Source organism: Chamaea fasciata, unplaced genomic scaffold, assembly GCF_029207755.1.
Source record: "Chamaea fasciata isolate MVZ Bird 193981 ecotype frontalis unplaced genomic scaffold, bChaFas1.0.hap1 SCAF_6, whole genome shotgun sequence".
NCBI classification, from domain to species: Eukaryota; Metazoa; Chordata; class Aves; order Passeriformes; family Sylviidae; genus Chamaea; species Chamaea fasciata.
In genome coordinates this window covers 48,847,892-48,870,104 of record NW_027094091.1, presented here as the reverse complement: position 1 = coordinate 48,870,104, position 22,213 = coordinate 48,847,892, and the positions used below count along the sequence as shown (strand labels likewise).

At 39.0% G+C, this 22,213-nt stretch overlaps 1 protein-coding gene across 1 annotated transcript in view; it reads left to right on the top strand.

The window, feature by feature from the left end:
- BANK1 (B cell scaffold protein with ankyrin repeats 1) overlaps window positions 1-22,213 on the top strand; it is a 137,264-nt gene that overhangs the window by 5,452 nt on the left and 109,599 nt on the right. Inside the window, exons 2-3 of the mRNA XM_066186307.1 lie at window positions 13,175-13,573; window positions 21,110-21,175. Coding sequence (XP_066042404.1) covers window positions 13,175-13,573; window positions 21,110-21,175 — 465 coding nt within the window. The remainder of the gene's footprint in view (window positions 1-13,174; window positions 13,574-21,109; window positions 21,176-22,213) is intronic.

The window sequence follows — 22,213 nt, the reverse complement described above, 5'->3', positions numbered from 1 at the left end:
CATTATTTTTCAATTGCCTTTTGTTTGAAGGTACTGAAATAAACAATCCATGTGAGTTATTGTCTCCATTCAAATTTACTTCAAAGTGAGGGAGGGTCAGAGTGCACACACAGCAGGAGCAGGGTGAGGCTGAGTGGCCCCTTCCAGGAATCGGTTAGAAAGGAATCTCAGGTATATAAAATATATGAAAGAAGGGGGGAAGGAAACGTAAAGGTACAGGCAAGGATAATGGCACAGTTTTCACAACCCCCAGTGGGAAAAAGTGCAGGGAGCCCCAGGACCAAAGGAAAGGCGACAGCCACCAGAACGGCAATTGGGAAGGAATCAATGAGCTGTTTGTAAAAAAGAACATTAGAAACGGATTGTTAAAGAGTGTCAAGATCTGCTGTTTTACTGGGTGCTCACCTCACCAGAGCCCATGCTGAACTAAGTGTGTTTCCTAATGGACACGGGAAATTCTCTGTCTAATTTGAATTTCATGCCAAAGGGGAAAAAAATTTAAAATGTTCTTTCGATAAGTGGGAAAGATGTGTAGGCATATTTTATTCAATCATTGTTGATGAATGTGTATGTATTTTATCTTCATAGCTCCCTTTGCCCATTCCCTTCAAACACATTGTACAGGGTTGGGAGAGGCCAAGAAGAATGAGACATGAACAGTAAGTTGGCTTATGTCCACTGAGTTGTTTTGTACTTTTTCTCTGTGTAACAATATTCATTGCTTTGGGGTTTTTTTTAACCCAGTCTAAGACTCTGTACTGACTGGGTGCAGCAAAACTGAAGGGCTACCATGAGCCAGGTGAGTTCCCTGGCTTGCTCAGATCCTGGTGCTGGGGAGCCAACTCATTGAGAAGAAGATGAATGGAGGGACCAGGATGGGAGGGAAGTTGTGGGAGAGTCTTCTTCACATCCCTGACCCTGCCAGCCTCATTATGGTGTGTTGCTGTGGGGTGCTGAAGGCTGGTCCCCTCTAAGAGCTGAGGGTGCAGAACATCAGAGGTTGCTTGAGGTCACAGGGGTTGTTTGAGGTCATTTGTGCTGACTTGAGGTCATTGGAGTCCCTGGCAGGGGTCACTGGAGGTTATTTGGGCTGACTTGGACAAGAAGCCCCCTTAGAACAGACAGTGCCTTTGGCCTTTGCTGTTCATAACCTCCAACCAGGATGGCAGACAGCAGTCAGAACAGCTGGACACAAGTGGACCCATAATACTCGGGTCAAGGTCTCTAGCACCCCAGAGATTTGGACTTCTCAGGAGAAAGAAAAGGATGGGAGACCTCCGCTACCAGTGGCCACAGCAAGGAGCTCTAGTGATTCATGGACTATTATGAACTGTTATTGTCTTCTTTATTCCCTGTATTTACTTGCCACTCCTGGTGCAGGGACCAGAGGTGGAAAAATCGGGAGGGGCTGTTTCAAGTGTTCCTGGTTCTTAGAAAGGGTTAAGGTAATAATAACTAGGGTTTGTAAAGACAAATTGAGAAATAAGAAGAGAAGGGATTGAGAGGAAAGCTCATGTCTTTACAAACAATTTGATGGGTGAAGGTATGGGTGTTAACATCTTTGAAATGAGTCTTAATGTCTCAACCAACTCTGGGCAGCAGGTTGGTTGCAGAGCCCAGGCAGCTTGGCTTCTGAAACAGACAATGGTCTGCACAAGCCTGAACTTCTGAACTTTGGAGTAAAGTAGTAGGTTCAAGGGGATATGTGTGGTAGGCAGTTTGGGGAGGCTGTACCTTTCTAGTACCTCAGCCAATGGGGAAAGGAAGAGGGCAACATGCGGCTGGGAGTTTAGGATAAAAGGAGGCTGTGCCCTCTGAAACTTCAAGAGGGAAAACCCCATGGGCGTGTGCCCCAGTGGAATCTCTCCATTTATTCACTTATTTGAAATAAAGTTGCAGGACTCCTCTGTCTCCTTTTTGGATCTAAACCTCTGGCGTTTGTGTATTTTCCTGACAAAAGCAAAATCTTCAAGTAAGCCAGATAGGCCCCAACATCTTTACGAGTGTCTAAATTATTCTAGCTCTGTCCAGAAAGTAAACTCTAGCAGCTTAATCTTACTTTTGGTATCTAAAGGTAATTTACATTTCAAATTCATCTGAATCTTTTAAACAGTATTTTTTAAAGGTAGGCTGATATTATGAGAAAACTTTATAAAGATTTAATCAAATAATAGAAGTGGTCTTTCTTGGAAAGGATGTTCCATAGTATCTGGAAAATCTAATAAAAATGCACAGAACTCAATATACCTTTCTTCCTCCACTCCCCAAGATGCCTACTTGTGGATAGTTCACTGAGTCTCCAGTTGCTGTAGACTTCCTACCTGTAAACATGTAAAGCTAATTCCCCAGCCTAGTGTGTCTCGGAATAACTCTATTTAATCAACAAAGCCTTGTTGCTGTGCATGATCAAAGGAAATTTTCCCAGTGTTTTTAATCAAAACTTTAAGGTTCTTATGCATGCATTCTGGTTTTGTAACACAGTAATCATATCATTAAAACTTGCAAATGTGTTTCTCTCCCTTATCAATTCTGTTCCCTGTTCAAGACTAGCTATTTTAGAGGAGGCCAAGTCTAATTTGGCCTTGAATGAAACAGTCTGTAATGATTGAATTGGGAGAAATGTATTTTCAGTGAAAGTTTTGGCCCGATCCTACATTTCGCAGTTTGGAAACAGAAGAATTTTCTGCTTAAAGGTCACATTCAGGACAGTTTTATTTTAATTTTCTGCTAGTTCTTGCCAAGGTATTGTTAGTTGATTTTTCTAAGAGAGTTTAAAAACAGCTATGTTTCATTGGCAAACTTACAGCCTGTATTTCAACACTGATGCTTACAGAATTCATTAAAATGGCAAGCCATGTTTCTATATCTTAGCATGCAAATATGTGATGTATAGCATAGTTTTTGTACTCCCACCTGCTGTTAAGTCCGTGCTCATTTTGAATAAGATATATAATGATGAACAACATTCATTTTGAACACAACCGTGCCTTAAATAACGTAGTTAAAAGGCAGAATTATCCTTTCAAACTGTGACAACTCATTCATTGGATGTAACATTTTGGAGGCTTCTATGAAAAGCTAGTCCTTTTGATCAGAAATCAAGGGTTGAACATTAACTTAAAATACTTAAAATATTACAAAAGTCAATTACATTATTTTATTTCTCTCACCACAACTATGCCACAGATGAGCATTGTAACATTTGAATTTCCAAATGTACATGCTCTCCCCTAAACAATCTGTTTTGCTTAATAAGTGAAAAAGTTTTCACTCTTGCGTAAAAAAAAGCTAATCCAATACTGGATAAATCATAGTTCTGAATCTAAGTCTTTATTAAAGTAGTAGAAGTTTTTGGAGGAGTGTTTCCAAACTTAAGTTCCTTTACTTTTATAGGTTTCTGTTTTTTACTGGAAGATCAGAATGATGAGAAGTCTCTCAAGAGGTGTAAGCTATGTCATTTTTTGAAATTGACTCTTGAACATGTTGTTTTGTTTGTGGATATTTCTCTTCTTGGTATATTGCTAAAATCTGGATCACTGAATTTTGAAATCATAGTAAGCGTTTAATTGAAGAAATGTTTCATTTTGTTATGGTCCTGATTAGCCAGGCCAGGTACCTGTAAGTGCATGAAACACTACAGGAGCATATGGCACTGTCTGTACCAGCTATGGATTCAGTAAAAGTGGCTACGTTCTAAAGTGTTTCTTGAGGCAGCTGCTTTGGCACAAGCGTGCCTGAGAGACTGGGTGCTCAGCTTCGTGCTCGTGGTATACTCTAGCACTGAGTGGATGTGGTCAGGGTGCACTCTGGGTGCTCCTAATGCTGCAAGGCTACTTCACCATTGGTAAGTAGTGTTCCCTACTAAACAGGACATGCAGAGCTCAGCAGTAGGGCCTGAGAGCCATGCAGGGTACATTGAATAGAGTTTATTTTAGACTTGGTCTAGTCTGGTCCTATGGCCTCCGCAGGCAGTGCATGTGTGATTCTAAAGATTTGAGATGTTTATGCAGTTACAGCATTAATCTGCAGTAAATGGAAGATGAAACAGGGGCAGAATAAACTCCAGAGGAGGAAAATTAAGACTGCACATTGTGTTTCATACTTCTACCTGATATGCAAATAGTTATTGTTGAGCAGCTGGCACTTGGTAACATGTTAAACTGTGGGATCCTGGGGAGTCTTACATTAGACACTAATAAAATACAAGTACAATGATGATAGACTTATGACAGCATCAGCCTGTTTTATTTTAAGATCTTCCTTTTTCTGAATGTTCAAGAGGAAAGTAAAGATTTAGTTATACAGATCTGGTCAAACAACAAGGGAGCTGATGATATAAAAAGCTGGACGCTTCATAATTCTTTGGTCCTGGCCTGTCTACCTCAAGCTTTTGAGTTTTACTATATTTGAACTATACTGGTTCTCTGACTGTAGTGAGATAAGGTTTAATTTGGTCTCAAAAATGGTTCAGGAGAGATTGTTTTCACTTTCTTTTTTGTACCTTTCTAACTAGAAATGGATGATAGTGTACTTGAAAAGATGGTAGGACTGGTGAGATACTTTTCTTCCAGTGTACATTATTCTGTAGACATGCTTTTCCTGTTTCTGTTGCACAGCGAGGCTAAACTGCAATGACAGCAATGTATGTATGTATTGTATGGTAAATCTGTTTGCAAGAACCTCAACACACAGGATTAGTTTATTTCAAGGAAGCATCCTTGTGATCTAAAGCAGTCATAGTTATACAGAATCTTTCTGCAAGGTCTCCCCACTAGAGGACGACCCAAAATTGTTACCCAGGTAACTCTCCAAGTTGTTCTTATTTTAGGACCATTAATAATTTTGGGAATTTATTTTGCATGGGGGGAAGATAATTGCATGTGTTATACTGAGGAAATATTCTTATTGGAAAAATGTCTTTTGAATGTTATGTAAGCTGTAGCAGTATTTAGGCATCACAGTTGATTTTGCAGGCCTGTGGTTGAATTTGTGAAGGCCGGTAGGCATTCATTTAACTAAGCTGTTTTCTTAAACTGATGGACAGAAATTAAAGTAGTATGTTATATAGCTAGTCTGTAGAATCTTTGACTTAAGGCAGTAGAGAGGAAGCAGAGGTGGATTTAATATAGAGAAGACAACCTTCCACTGAGGTTGTTCCTGAGTGTTTTATTTAGCTTGGTTTCTAACTCACTGTTAGCTCTGTCATTGATCATTGTATGAAACTGCACATTTATGAAATGATTTTCTACTTCATTTACTTCCGTCTGTGTACAACATCAACATGAATGCTGTTTAAAAAGTCAAAACAAAAATATAAAGTGGTTGTCCGACACTGATGAGAGATTGCACTGTTGTTGTTCGGGTGTTTTTAGTGTCAGTCATGTATTTGTCAGAAAGGGAGGAAAGAAATGAGCTGAAACTGGAGGACAATTTCTTCTACAGCCTAATAACTTCAATGTGTTATACATCAGACAAAAACTGCTTCTCACATTTACTTAAATTTCTGGATGAATGCTCAAGTAAATGAGATGCATTAAAAATGGATTTAAAATCAGACTGCAAAAGCAGGAGAAGATCAAGCCATTTAATTTGTGGGAACTCAGAAGCCCTCCCTGAGTACTCTGCTGACATGTGGCAAAGGAAGCAGTAGGTTTAGGAACCCAAGAAGTGTAGATGATACACTGCAGCGTGTTGCCTGGAGAAGCTGTTGATGCCGCATAAAAGGAGGCATTCAAGGCCAGGTTGGATGGGCCTCTGAACCTGGTCTAGTGGAAGGTGCCCCTGCCCATGCCAGGGGATAGAAATGAGATGGTGTTAAAGGGTCCTTTCCAAGCCAAACCATTCTATAACTGCTCTGAGAGAGTTCAACCAGATTTCTACAGATTTCTAGTGTCAATGGCAATCTGTAATTTAGGAGTTGTTGGGATGTCATCGATGGTTAATTCAATGTATTTGATCACAAATGCAGGGAACACAGAAATCTCTGAGCATAAATTGCAATAAATTGTGCTATTTATTGATAAACATTGCCTGATGATCAGTGTCTGTCAAAGTCTCTGGCATACAAATTAGACTACTTAATGTGTAAGACAATTTTCTTGTTTTGTACATCAGTTGCTATGGCCTTCCCTGACCATAACTGTTGGAATCACAGCAACTTATCCAAAATGTTATTTCTTGCAAGATCAGTCGTTTTTGTTTTGTTGTGTAAGCATTATTTTCTGAGACATAATATCTTGTGATAGAGGTAAACATACTGAATTTCATGACAATGTTTTCCCCAAATAATATCCACAAAACATGTATTCCATTCTTTATTTCTTATTTTGAAGAAATTAAAGTTAAGAATTTGTGAGAAATTGAAGTAACAATGGAATCAAGGGGGACAGAGGAAAAAAAGGAAGAGATCGCAAAAGAAAAAGCAAAGACATTGAATTTAAGTGTGTAGAGTTTAAATGTGATCATAAATACAAAATTGCCTGCAGTAAGTCAGGATGAGAACATCTAAAGAGATTGTGATAAGAGAAACACTGGCAATTAAAAAAAAATCAAATAAAGAGGAAGATGCTTTGGTCTGCCCTTACAAGACATTTTGAAATTCATTTGTTTTTAATATTTCATGCTTATAAAATCATACTTATAGTGATAGTGTAAGGGAAATCTTCAGGTGGTGGTTGGTTTTGGTAGCAATAGCATCAGTTCATGCAAACTTGATAAGCTTGCTTAGGTTTTCCTGTGACTTTAAAGACCTGTTCAGGTTTTCATGTGACCTTAAAGACTTGTTCCACGGCAATCATAAAAAGTAGTATATTACTCCAGCTCTTCATGCTGTCATTATGGTATATTTTTCTCTTCATGATTTGTTCATGTCTAAATCATTTCTGAATTACCTGGTTGTTTTGTGCTAAAATCTACTGAAGGTGCAATTTGCTCTCAAGGAAGTGACTGTAATGACAGGAAATTCTGCCTCATTGCAGTTGTGATAAAGGGGGAGGTCTACCTTGAAACAGAGAAATGAGTTCTGACCTCTGTATCCCTATATCCCATGTTTATGTTTGGCCTTGTTCATTAGAAGTGAGAGCACCTGTCCATCAGTAGGTATTCAGCTGTAAGTATGTATTCATGGGACAGATCAGAGAGAAAGGCTTAAACCAGGAAATAAGGCCATATTGCTTAATGAGACAGCTTCTAATAACAGCTTTTTTTAATAACAGCTTTTTTTAGTAACAGCTTTCTGAGCATAATATTAGCTTTGTCACGTTTGATAGTCAGGTATCTTTCTGGTCTACCTGTGCCAGGTAAATGCTGTGGAAAGACACCCCAGGAATTTATTTGGTTCCGTGTTCCCATTGTTGCTGTAGAGAAGATCAATGGAATTTCTTTACAGGGAAAACCAACTAGATCAAGCGTAAACTCATTTGTACAAAAATTGTTCCTCTCTGTAGAACCTAATTTTGCCCACTCCAGACCTCACTAAGCTTAGTAAGAAGGATGAAGACCTGAGGCTTGATTTTATACAGATAGAGAAAGTATTTGTTTTCACATACAATTTAGCAATTACCAGCAGAAGGTACATAAAGGATGAAGATGTTCTTATTACATGCTAGTTAAATAGGAATTTTGGAATAGAAGTGCAGCCACTGCTGGCTGATACAGTGAGGGCAGGAATGCACTTTGTTTTAGGATAATTGCTTTAAATGAAATAGGTGTACCATAGCGCTGCAGCAATTTCGCTACTTTGTGATCTCACTCTAAAGTTTAAAAGTGTCTTTTATAATTTTAATTTCCTTTACTGGAACACCTCAGAGAAGCAACATGAAATGCCTTGAAAACGTTTTCCATTATCTGCAAGTAGTTCTAAAGTGCTTTCTGCTGTCCTTCCCACGATGAATGCATTTTGGCTTGCTTCAGGGGATTTGCCTTGCAGAATTCCAGCAACCAAGAGCTGGAGTTGCATTTTGAGACACATTTACTGGACATGTGTGAGGTGTGCTGACTGGGAAAATCAATGCCTTCGGATGGGTGAGGGGCAGTTTGTTATGCTAAGGCCACACATTAATGCTGAATTAAATGTTCTCATTCTGTTTCCAAATGTTAGATTGCAGGTGTTGTTTGAAGTGCTAGTGAAACTTTTTGTAGTTCCTATCATATCACTGTTAGTGATCAGGGCAAGCAGTGTGAAGAGATGAATGTTTGAATCTTTGTCAAAAGATTGCGAAGAGGCCAAGAGACTAAAAATCTTCAGATTCTAAAGTCTCATTTGAACTAGTATGTATGCTTGTCATTCTCATCCTACATGCAGCCCAGATGGAAATGAATCTTCTTGAGAGTAGAAGAAAAGTTTTGAAAATCGCTGAGCAAAGAGGGGAGTCTAGGTTATTTTATGCTTCCTTATATTTCTCATGCTCCATTTTTTTTTCATTGTGTCATGACCCTTAACTATATCCACAGTTTCATCCTACAGGGTGAAGTAGGTAAGTGCATTTAACTTGTAAGGTCTTGAATAGCTCTATCCTGGCACTGCTTGCCTGGGGAAAAAAAAAAATGTACTGCTTCTTTTTGTGTGAGTTTTTAGGATGAAAAGATACTCATGGTAATCATGGTGAGTGTAGTCTATTCACAAAAGAATTAAATATGCAATGGATGTCATTCCATATCACTTATGTTGCCCAGATTTATCGTCAATATATCATGAAAAAGTGAGCAAGAACTTCTGTGCCTTTCCACTTGTCCTTTGAGATATTTAACTACTGTACTTATTTTAGCAAATTTTTGCTGATGGACAGTAGTTCATTGCCTACTGACAGAGTTCATACATTTCTTTTTCAAATGTCTTTCCTTTTAAGACTGATATTTTAAAAAAAAATCAAACAACCTTCCATTCCCCAAGTGAGGACGTCTGTGACAGGAAGAAATAAAAGGGACAAATCTTATGCTTTGTCTAGCAGTTGATCCTGTCCTTTCTCAGCATAGTGGTGGAGAACACTTTTCTTCACACAGGTACCAAAGGGGTGGAGGTGAGGGCTGTAAACAGACTTGGATTACATTTTTGTTAGAACTGACTGTGGCAGGCTTGGTATGTGGTTATAGGAGTTCATGGGCAGCTGAGTGAACAGCAGGGAATTGCATTGTTAGGTTCCAGTACCCTAACTGGAAAAGACTCTGGACAATGATGATCCATCTTTGCATTAAAACTTGGGTAAAAGTTGATGTTCAAACCTATTTTTTTTTCACCAAAACATCTTAAGGTAGTGGAACTGTAGAGCCAATTTTTAAACCCTATCCTAATTGTAATCAGCCTCATTGAAGACAAACATAGTTAGTGCTGAATTTTTGGAAACAAAAAAACCCCCAAAGCTGTAGTAAAATGCAGGTCAAAGATACCTAGAAGTAAAGCATTTCACCTACAAACCTTTACAAACTCCTACAAACTTAAAGGGCCTTTAAAAAGATAGGGAATGAGTGGACACCTGTGCAGTGTTTTTCTCAAAGATGAGTGTTCCCATGTGCTTCTTGATTATTGCTAAGCACACAGAAATTATCTTTTACAAGATTGTAAGGTGATCATAAACTGAGATATCTGTTAAAGAGCAGCTGCTAGACCCCAATTTTCAATTTGTTTCCTTTGCCTTCCTGGTGTGTTTGGTGCATTGTAGAGTTCTTGACATTTCCTTTGATTCTGTAATACACTTGCTTTTTTTTACCCCCCCTCTTCCCCTTCCTTATAATTCTTGCCATAAAAGACATGTTCTTTTGCCCTATATACACAAGTTCTTGATTTGTGCTTGTTCACAGTAGTCTTGTACGATCTAGCAGGATTTTTCAAAGAGCCCTTCAAATGTCATGCGATGTGTTTTCTTGGGCTGAGATCTGCTTTCTTGGTCAAGCATGCACCAGTAACTAGAGAAGAGTTTTGCTTGTCAGAGAACCCCTTTCAGTATGGATAACTGCATTAATTTTCTTACTGCTTCTAGTTGCTGAACTAATAATGCATTTTATTTCCACCTTTGAGTCAGTTTCCAAGTAGGAGCAGATGAAGCAGAGCTTAATTTTGTCAGGATATGATAGGTTCTATTACATTAACTTTCAAGGGAACAAAATTAATCTCAACTTACATTATGTTTCAAGTGCAGTAAATTCAAAAAATTATTCAGGAAGAGATGAAAATAATGAAGAGGTAAAAACTCTGCCTGAAAAGTAGAGCATTGTTACTGTATATTCAGTGCTGGGTGGTATTGCCTTAAAGCTACACTTGATCTTTCTTTGTTGTTTCGGGTTAAAATAATACCATTCTGAAGGCAGAGTTTTGGTGGGCTTTAGTTTTCAAGTAAGCTGCCTGCATATGTATCTTAGTTGAATCTCTGAAGGCAAAAACACTGTATGACAGGAAAAAGTTACTAGTACATAGAGTAGATTTTTGATAGGCGGCATTGTAGCTATTTATAGGGTAAACTTCAACTCAACATTTCAGTTCAGGCAAGCATTTCAAAATAGTGATATTTTTCCTTTTAGTACAATTTGGGGGAAGTAAGGTGCAAGCCTTACATTCCTGCTTAATATTGGAGTTAACTCTTAATATAGAAGGCAGATCAATGTCAGAAAAAAAAGCGTGAGCTTATAATTCAAAACATACCCACGTTTGGTTTCCCATAGGTAACTTGATAGCACTTACTGCTTGCTTCAATAAACATTGCACCAAACTGCAGTATGAAAACCCTAGCTCAACAGCATGGCTCTTCCCTCTGCACATAGATAGAAAAGACAAATTAAATAGGGGAACTGTATTGCATTAGAGCTTTATGAGATGTGTGTTGCAGAGCCTTTATTCCATCATGGGTGGTGTTAGATATATTTCACTCCCCTTTTTTACACAAATAAAGCTTTCTTTCTCATATATAAAAATCAATATAGTTAAGAAGAAATGCAATTGAGCCTTCAATAAACATCGTAAAACCCCTTTCTCATTCCTGCTTAGCTAAGATCAAAGCTGCAGACTGGTGCACATATTCCATATGGAAGTGGAATTACTTTGTGTCTTCTTTTATCCTTTCAATGCAAGTTTCTCACTTTTATCTTTAGAATTTCTTGAGTATTCAAGCCTTTTCCTTTCCATTTGCACAGTGGTGAATGAATGTGAAATTCTTTATGAGCCTGTGTACATACCCAAGGTTGTTTTTCTCCTCCCATACACTGTATGAAGGAACCCCTACCCTGTATGCAGTTCGGGTTGTCTCAGAAAGTACTTTGAAAAGGCAGGAGGGTTCACAAAAGTGCAGAAAAAAAAATAGGAAGAGTTCTACAATGGAGACATTGTAGTGGGAAGAGTATTAATCCCAGTTTAAAACTATAATGAAGGCAAGGCTATGTAGATGTTTTTATCCCAGCATCATAAGCCAAACAATTTTGCGCTGAGTTAAATGAGAAATTCACTGCTATTTTTCTTACTATTAACCTTCAGCATTTCGTCAGAAACAGGCATTTTTCATATTGTTTTTTAACATGGGAAATACAGTATTCACCTCTCCAAATACATTTTAACAAATAAAACCGTGCTTTCATGTACTGCTAAGTTAGTTAACTTCAAATATCTTCACCTACTATCACGTTGAGCATGGCCCTTTATGATTTCCTGTTGCAGAAAACTTTGTGAAAGGGTGAGCATTCACGAATCTCGGAAAGAAGGCAATTGTCCTTTAAGCAGTTTGTAGACATATGAACTCAAGAGACTAAGTGATAGTGTCCCTGTTCTACAAGTTTCAGTCAGCTTTTGCTGGGTAAACTTTGTTTCAAGTATCTCCAGAGTAAAGAATGGATGAACAAGGTGTAGAAATAATTTCTTCTAAAAGGAAGGGAAGACAATTTAAGCATTAATCCTGGACTGGAGATATAAGTTCCGTTTCTTCTTTTATACGTGGACTTATTTGGGATCCTTGACAAGTTTTTTTATTCTCCTTTGCTACCTCTGTACTGTGCTTCCAACAGTGCATCCCACTGCCCACATCCTTTATGTCCCCTAGAAACATTCGAACTCTGTGTACACTCCCTGTTTCTGCATCTCCTGATCCTCACAGTGCAGCAGCGTAGGCACTCAAAGGAGCTGTGGTGCCCTGCAGACAAGTGTCAGTCAGGTTGCCTGACGCTGACCAGCAGGCAGACACCCTGAAGCACAGTGACAGTGAAGTGCAGAAGCTGTATCTATTCCTCAGCCTCACATTATTGCTCCACAGGGCTGTGATTGTGAACTTCTCTGTGGCTATTACGCTACCCTGGCTTGATGTATGTTGTTATTGTGTTGCTTATCAAATCACAGTTTTTGATGGTTTCATACCACCACAAAATGACTGAGGTTGAATGGGACTTCTGGGAGCTCTCTTGTACACCTAGAGCCAGGACCATATCCAGGCACCTTTTGAGTAGCTCCAAGAAGACAGATTCCACACCCTCTCCAGGCAGCCTGTGCCAGTGCTCACACAAAAAAAAAAGCCTTTCCTGATGCTCAGAGGCAGGCCCCTGTTTTTCAGCTTGTGCCTGTTGCCTCTGTCTCAAACTGTCACCCTAGTAACGCTGTGGAAGAGTATTAGTTGTCTTGCTAGCATCATGTTTTACATCTTAAATGGAAAGAGAATTTTAAAAAATACAGTTCTAGATTTATTTTTGTCATGTCTCAAGTAATTTTCTTAGAATAAGGACAGCAAAGAAAGATCACGATTTACTATCCTAACGGCATGCTGACAAAATATCCTAAACATACCAATTAATTTTCTAATTAAGTCAGATCATGTTCATGTGTTCAAATATATATTCTGTCATTAAAAGCTAGATGTTCCATTTTTAATACTACTGCCTATTTGTCAAGGCTCTAGGAGGAAGCAGAATGTGTGAATGTGCTCTGCTTCCTACACTGCAGTTTCAATATTTATTCTGAAATATTAGTTATTCTAAGTGTAATACCCTGAGATATTTTTCCAGTGTTTCTGTGGACAATCTTTCTGCCTTGGTCTTAGAAATAAGGAGATGTTGTCATTTCAAGGTGATGAGCTGATTTCTGCTGAAGGTAATTGCTTCAGCACCTCAAGTTTTCATTAGGGGGGGAAACAAACAATCTGTCTTATGATATTTATAAGGGATTTAAAACACATTTGAAACATTTTTTTTTATGTTTTCTTCTCTCCAGAAAATATGAAGGATATCCTTGTGATATACGAACAAGAAGCAGAAGAGTGGGCTCTGTATTTAAAATCTCTCTTTGGACTCATAGTGAACAAAGAAGGAATCTTGCTCTACGATCTAGAGGATTCATCTTTCAAGCACCAGGAGCTACTCTGTTTACTGTCTTATAAATGTAAACTCCTGATACTCTCATGTGGACTTCTTAACTGCCTGAATCGAAAGAGAATTTATTTTCTGGAACAGGTTTTAAAACCTCCAGATAATGTGGTAATTCTGCTTTGTGGAGTGGAGAATTCAGAGATTCTTTATGAGATACTGACCTTAACTGGAGGCAGCAAAGAGATTTCTACTGATGAGAAACCTGAGGAATATATTTCTGTTGTTAAAGGAATTATTCAACCAGGTAATATACTACTGCTTGTTTGTAATCCTTAGATCTCTTACCTCCTCTCAGCTCTTGCTATTTAGCCAAGATTTTGTCTACCAAGCAGAATATTGTGCTTCTCTCTTTACTACATGCAAGGTGCCATTTTATTGGAATGGGAGCTTGTGCTTGAGAAAGACTTCCTGCAGTTCAGGATTTTTACTCAGAGCTTAACCTAGTTTTGGATGCACATGAACAACCAAGAATATTCTTTTGAACACTGTAGTAGAGAGACCCCAGCTGAATGAGTGACCTAGCTGGATGTCCCTGCTGTCTTGTGCTTAAGCAGGTAAGCTTAAGTATACTATAGGGCTTTGAAACCTGCCCAGAATATGTCTACACAGTCTGCCTAGGTGAAATCAGTGTTTTCAAAAGAACATTTTAGACTCCTCCTATCCAACCATTTTCTCTTCAGTACTGAATAACCTTTTCCTCAGTACATATCTCAGACGTGACAATTTGGGCTCATTACAGTTGTCTGTTTTGGTTTCAGAAGGTAATGTTTGCAATTTTTGTCTGTGTCCAATATGTAGCTTCAGACTGAAGCGTCTTGGCAGTGTTTTAATGGGATGAAAACAGTGGGTCTATACTCTGTGTGTGTATATATAGGAAGTAACTGTGCTTAGATAGTGTCAGTTGACACATGCACAGGAAATTGCAAACCCTTCTGCAGCAATAGACAGTTTCCCTAGAAAGCACAGGAAAGTTCTTTGCTTAGGTCAATGCATTCACAAGAATACTTATTACCTGTGCCCTTGGAACTTATGTGTAATGCCAGAGGCTTACTAGGTGTTCAAATGATCTTTACTTTGACAGTGACCAATATCAGCAATTTCAGAGATTAGGAGAGAGCTGAATTAATGAATAGTTGTTGAAGGTGTCAGTCTCAGTGTGTACCTCTTTAGGGGGGATGCATACACTGTGGCTGGGATCAGAAAAGTTCAGTGGACTAAGCTAGATCCAGCCCTGGAAGAGGTGATGATGCCTGGTGCTTCAGGGCTAAACCCTCCTCCACACTCATAGAACTGCTCAGAACGGCTCTGGCCCGGTTTTTTTTTGTGTACTGGTGTGCCCTGGCCACTAGCCAGGCCAGCTTAGATCCAGTGCTTGATAGGAGATCTCTGCTCTGCTCTCTGTTGCATGGTGGAAATGTTCCAACTAAGAGATTTGCTTTCATCTGAGTGTTGATTTAAGCTCTGAGGAATAAAGATGTGTATGGTTTGTATTTACCTTTGCTTGAAGATAATGGTGTCTGTATATATGATACTCTTTTGTAGAATCCTGTTAAGCTCTTAGCCTTTGTGATACCTGTGACAGGGATTTTGGCAGATTGCACATCTGGGAAAGAAGATTTTTCCTGTGTTGAGTATATGCAAGGATTATTTTTCCCTTGAAGCGTATTTTTTTTGCCTTTCATCAGCAACAGACACACAAGATTTCCCATTTCTCTTCATATGGATTATTGTCTTCAATCCCTTTTGTTTTCCGTGCTCATCCCTAGGCTCTTATATTCTTGACCCTTTTAGAGACAGTGATGAAAACACTTTTGTGTATATTCTTCGTGGTTTTCAGTTCCTTTTTTTTCTGCTAAACTGTCCATTACTCTTAACCTATTCTTCCAGGGATTTGTAGCTTCTTGTCTCCTCAGTATTGACAAGAGCTGTTGTTGTATCAGTCTAAAAGCTTAATAATGTGCTTTAATTATAATGGCCCCACCACATGCCTTCCACTGCAACTAAATTCTGTTAATGCCTTAGGACAGTGGGCCATCAAGGTCCTGAGAGTAATGGATGCCAGGGCTCTAACCTGCAGGCAGTTAGAACAGCTGAAGATGGATGCTAAATCAGGTTGTTATTTCACAATTTAAATTCTCCTGGAAAATGTCGACAATGGCATAGCATAGGTGCTAAAAGTCAGCACCCTTCCACTACAGACTTCCCCATACTCAGGAAAGCTCGTAGGCAAGGCAAGTTCTTAGCTGTCTCTTCTCTCCTAGGTGCTATTCTCTTCACACTATCCCTACAACCTGTGATGGAAAAAGTGCAAAATAAATCTCATTTTATTTATAGCCCCATAATTATTTCACCTACCAGATGGTGCTGGTTTCATCTTCTTGCAGCAGACAGGGCTTTATCTGTTAAAATTTCCTTCTTTCCCTAAAGTAGTATATATGCCAAACATTCTAGGCAAAAACCAAAACTAATCAAAATGCTGAGTAAAACTAAATAAAACAGAAGATGCAGGGGGTTTTGTACTCAGCAGAGAGCTTGTTTGTCTGTAATGTGGTTCAAACACAAAATCTGAATAGTTTGCCATGCTTGTTTGAACATGTTCTTGGAGGAGTAAAGGAGAGTGACCTTTCTAACATGTATTTCCAGGATGCCGACAGACTTTATTATATTCATCTTCTGTATGAAGAGGAACACAAATATTTTTATTGTTATCAAAAGATTCCTTTTGCAGGATTTGTTTGTAAAATATTTCACTGTTTGAAAATGCCACATTCAGATTCTAAGTTGGTTTTGAATTTTGTAGATCCTGTGCCTATTGCCATAAAAAAGATAACTCCTAGAGAAAGATGAGAACATTCAGAAGTTTCATTATTCTATGTTAACGTCTAAGATAGTCCTGTGAGACTCTAGAATTCTGACTTTTTTTAATCAGCTTTTCCCAATATTGTTGAAAGTAGAATCAGGAGGTATATTTTGTTTGCATCTGTCTTTTCCTTCTCCTGTGTCTTTCTACCGTTGTCCTTGGTCTGCTGAACTGTGTACCCTTTTTTTATATTGACATATTTTCAGTGTATTAATTCAGTGTCCTGGGGTACTAAACATAGCTGGGGTTTTTCTGTTTAATCCTGAGAGACTTCAAATTCAGACAAGCATGTGTTTATGTAAAGGATTTGTAGATAGATATTTACATCTGTAGGTAGTTAACCTGGATCCTTAAATGTCCACGATTTCTCCTGTAGTTGTCCTCAGTATTAATGGTGCAAAAAGAGAACAGGTCTTACCTAATGAAAATAATTTTCTGTGACACTGTTTCTTAAGTGTGCTGAACCTTTTATTAGACTTTTGGTGGGACTTCTTAGTACAGCTCAAGAGTCATAAATATGCATTAGTCTGCTTGCAGCTTTATTAGGTTTCATTTTTTAAAGCTCAACAAAAGCAACTTTGGTCACTTCCACTTCAACCTTTTCCCCAAGGAGTGATATCCTTTTTTTACCTTGTAATGCCAAAATATGGAGAGAATTTACTCTACAAAATTTGATAGTTGAGAACAGTTCAGCAAACCTACATGTATCCATTTGTTATCTGCTATTGTATTAAAAAGTGAGAGGTACATAAAGTAGCATAACCCAACTAGAAAATGATACCTGGAGTCTATGACAGCCCGGAAAGATTCTCAGAACAAATTTGTAACTTTTACCTGAGGCAGCAATATGCCATTAATTTCTGATTGTTTACCTAAAAGGTATTCCATGTATCTGCACACTGTTTTAATGACCAAGAAGAATAATGTTAAGAAAACTACTTTTACAACTAATAGTAGGGTATAGATGTGGGCAAATGAGATACTAGCATGGGGTTTTTTCCTATGATAAATAAGTGTGGGAAAAACAGGCTGGGAGTTAAAATAGGGCTTAACTCATGCAGATCTTCAGACCACTTCAGATACTGAGGGGCTAATTTCTGTTGTACGGACCACAGAAAAGAGAAAGAAATAGTTATATTTTTACCATAACTTCTATATTATCTGTTTCCTGTTTCATTTCTGGTACAGTGGCATCAATTTTACTGTAATTTGGTATAACATTGAATACTGAAGAGTTGTTTTCACGTTTTGACTCCACTGCTCTGCTTGTCTCCTGTAAAATCCTCTTCACATTGGTACTCAAATACATGTAATGAATGCCAGTGGATTTCATTGGGCTATGAGCAAGACTTGTGCTGATGAGCTAAGCCCCTAATTTAACTGGGAACTTTACCATTGGCTTCAGTAGGCAAGTGCTTCACCAAAATTTTGACCCTGATTTGTAGTCTATGAGAAAGTTAAGCTAAAGTGCAAAAAAACCCCAAAGTTGAAGAAAAAAGAAAATTACTAGAATTTTGTTTCTTGTTTGTTTGTGAATACTAAATACTATGTGTGTGTGACCTAAGTCTTGGTTGTGAAGATTTCTCCCCTGAACATGCAAGACTGAGTAAATAGAGGAAAGTAGTCCGGTGGTTCTGGCCTCATTCACTGCCAGGAGAGGTTTCAGTGAATGAGGCCACATGGCTGTGCCTCTGTTTATTCCTTTCCCAATGTATTTACATTCAGACAATGCATACCACTGTTGGTGTTTTAAGGTAGTGATGTCATCTTCTTACTGCAGAGCACCTCAATGCCAATTTTTTTTTTTTATTAAAATGAAAATAAGCTGTGTGACTGTATCATAAGCCCAAGAGCGGAAGGGACATTTTGTTAGTTGGTGTGTGCTGCAGTGTAGCTCTCATTTCCATTTTGCCATGCCAATGAGTCTTTGAAATGCTCTGGAGGGACTGCTAAAATTACCATAGTATTGCATCTTCCTGAGATGCTGTGCTTCTCCATTCCACACAGAATGGATGCCAGTGCAGTGATGGGGGCTAGTAATGACTGACAACAAAACACTGATTTGTGTCACTAACTTCTTTTACCTGACATGAGATCCTGGCTATTTCAAAGCAGGAGAGAAACTGAAGTGATTGTCTGGAGGTGGCAACCCCAGATAAGATGTTGAGATTGTCATCCCCTGTCACATACATCATTTGACTTCTTTGCTATTTCTTCTCTTTTTTCTTCAAAATTCAGAGATGACTTTACTTGTTAGGGTTTATTTGTGAGGTTTGTTAGGTTTCTTAGCAGCTCATGTTTTAATCTATGTAGCTATTCATGGTAGCCTGTACCCTTAGATTCTGAAATATGTTTATTTTCCTCTTATTTTTGACAGCAGTTGGATGAAAAGTTATTACACCTGGAAAAGTGAGTGCACTGACATCTTAAAGTTTTTTAGCATGTTTTTTAGAAAATTTTTTAGCAATTTTAGCAATTTTTAGGAGCATTTAGGACGAACTCATTTAAAGTTTAGTTAATAATTAAAGTCAGATGACTACAACATAAGCATTATTGCAACAGCATGTGCTAACTTAGTATACTGCAATTTTCTGTTTATTTAATTTATTTTTTTTAATTTTAAAAATTAATCTAATGGATTTATCATTTTTAGTCTGCACTTTCATGGTTTGAAATGGACATCATCCAAATTTATGTATTGTTTATAGCCCAGTCATCAGTCAGTATTTAATTGCAGCTGTGAGACTGTTTCTGAAGCTGACAAATAATTTTAGATTTCCAGAAAGTATTTTTGCAGGTAATGCTGTAAAATGGCTGTGTGAATTTGTAGTCTTATATGTCCTTCATGTAATGTATTATTGAGTCTGACTGAGTCTTGCACTATGGTTACCAGTCACAGTTACTGAAAAGTTATCACTGGAGGGCATCTAGAGAAGACCTCTGTAAAGGTACCTCTTGTATATTTTTTTGCACGCAACTGTTGTTAAAGCAAAATCGCTATTTGTAATTTCACCGTAATGTTACTCCTTCTAGATTAGTGCCATCTTCTTGGAAATGGGATAAAATAAGGGTTGTTTTGCAGCTCAGACTAAAGAAATTGTCACTTATCCCTGAAAAAAAATGAAGTATAACACCTATTTGAGTTCACAGTAGAAAAATAGAATCAGATTTTGCTCTTGATAGGGTCTCTGTGTACTTACTTAAAAAGCTGTGAGTCCTGAACTTGGTCCTGAAAATGTTAATACAGTATCTTATGGGGCACAGGCTGAGAAATTTTGGCCTTGAGAAGAGACAACTGAGAAGGGACCTCATCAATGTCTGTCAGTATCTGAAGAGTGAGTGTCAAGGGAATGGAGGCAGGCTCAGTGATGCCAAGCAGTAGGACAAGAGGCAATGAGCAGAAACTGATGTTCCACCTAAATGTGAGGAAGAACTTCTTCACTACACAGGTGACTGAACACTGGAACAGATTGCCAGAAAGGTTGTGGAATCTCCCTCACTGAAGATGTTCAAGATGTGCAATCCTGTGCCATGTGTTCTAGGATGACCCTGACTGAGCAGGGAGGTTTGGACCAGGTGAGCTGCAATGGTCCCTTCCAGCCTGACCCATTCAGTGATTCTGTGTTGTATGCTGTTTAACTTTTTTTTTTGGTGGTATTGAGTGCACCCTTAGCAAATTTGCTGCTGACACCAAGCTGTGTGGTGCAGTCAGCCTGCTGGAGGGAAAGGATGCCATTTGGAGGGACCTTGACAGGCTTGAGTGGTGAGCCCACACAAACTTCAAGAAGGCCAGCAAGGACAAATGCAAGGTCCTGCACATGTTGGGGCAGTCCCAAGCACAAATACAGTCTGGGTGGAGAGTGGATTGAATGCAGCCCTGAGGACTTAGAGGTGTTGGTTGATGAGAAGATCAATGTGCGCTCACAGCCCAGAAAGCCAAGCTCATCCTGGTCTGCCTCCAGAGCAGCGTGAGCAGTAGGGCCAGGGAGGGGATTCTGCCCCTCTGCTCTGCTCTGCTGAGACCCCACCTGCAGTGCTGCATCAGCTCTGGAAGCTCCCAACATATGAACAACATGGACCTGCTTGAGCAAGTCCAGAGGAGGCCATGAAGATGCTCAGAGTGCTGGAGCACCTCTCCTGCAGACAGGCTGAAAGAGCTGGGGTTGTTAAGCCCAGAGCATAGAAGGTTCTGGGCATAGGACAAGGGGGAATGGCTTTGAACTGGAGAAGGATAGGTTGAAGTTTGATGTAAGGAAGAAATTCCTTACAATGAGGGTGGTGAGGTGCTGGAATGGATTGCTCAGCCTCTGACTGCCCCATCCCTGGAAGTATTCAAGGCCAGGTTGGATGGGATTTGAACAATCTGGTCTAGTGGAAGCTGTCTCTGCCCATGGCTAGGGGGTTGGAGCTAGATGTTCTTCAGGGCCCTTTCCAACCCAAACCACTCTATGATTGTATGGCACTGTCTGTAAACGGATCTATTGTGTTATCAAATGGAGCACTCAACAGTTGTCTTCCAAACTGCAATGTCCGTATCCAATTCAGTTTCTCACTTTACTGGACATGATTCTATTCTCCTTCCTTACTTCCAGCTCCTCTCCTATCGTTTGCTGTATTGACTTTCAGGGAAACTTCTTCTTCAGGTACACGTTTCTCACCAGCTCTGGTAAATTGAAAAAATATCAGTTAAAGGGACATTTACTGAAAAGGGATAAATACAGTTGCATCTAAAGATCTCTCTAGACTTGTTCCTCTGTACTAGCTCTTGCACTGGTTATATGATTTTTTTTCTATCTGCAGAATAAAAGCTTTAAATAGTTTTATCTTACATTTAAAATACATATAGATTTTCATCTAGAAATAAAAGTGGAAATCAGTGTGATGATATTATCTTTTTTCCTGTTTCTTATTTTTTCCTAGATAAACCATGGGATGAAAATCCTGGAGAGTCTGTGTCTTACATCTATGAAGCAGTTCTTGCGGATGGTGAGTTGAATTCCCCTTGCATTCCACAGGATAAATCCGGTACTTTTCAGAAAATTAAATTTGTTCTCTTACATCTTGTTAGACATGAAAGGCAATAAACCATCCCTACCACAGCATACAGTTGTGTAGAGGAACATGCCTTATTCTCAGACATCCACCCCCACATCAATACCCACACAATCTTGTGAGTGTGAAAAAGGGAGGAGATACAACAGGGTTGGGGTTTTTTTTTATTGTGATTTCAGCGCAGAGAAAAAGGAAGACATGGAGAGCTTTCCTTTCCTGTTCAGAGCATGGGGAATTTTGCTTGTAAAAGGAGCTGATTTAAAATTTCATTTACATCAGTCCTACTCACGTCACATTTGCAGCATCATTCGCTGTCAGCCAGTGGCTGAGAGATCTGCATCACAGCTTCAGCCCCTGTTGATTTTTCATTTTGCCATTTTGTAGCCCATTTGTTGCCATTTACTAATTTGTTTATTTGTAGCTGAGAAAGTTTATAAAGAGTTCTAGTAGGAATTTCAGATTGGCAAAATCTTAACTTGCTTTTAGTAAAGAGCTACATAGCATGTTTGCTGTTCTCAGTTCTTACTTAGAGAACTTTATTTCTGGGTTGACACTGTTGCAAAGTAATTGGCTGAATAGCACCAGCATACTTACCAATGGAAAAGGATGAGTAAGTTATTCCAGTACTCCTGGCATAGCTGTTCTGTGCTCCTGGACTCTGAGGTTAGTGGCTCTCTCTCCTATTCAACCCCCATTCATATTCTGATAAGGGTCTCTTTGTGAGTCTCTTGGGCATCTTGGGTGTAAATGGTGTGATCTCAAGCAGAAAGCTGCTGTAAAACTACCCTGGTTTATCCCTAGAGAACTATTGTCAAGGCTTCTATGGATGTCTCTTTTGGTCCTGTGTTGAATGTGCTATGGGTCACTGCACTGAAGAAGCATGTTGGTATAAAGGAGGCTTCTGGCTCATCATCCAGGTGCCAAATAAGTCGACACCACCATTTCTCTCATTCATCACTGTTATATCCAAAA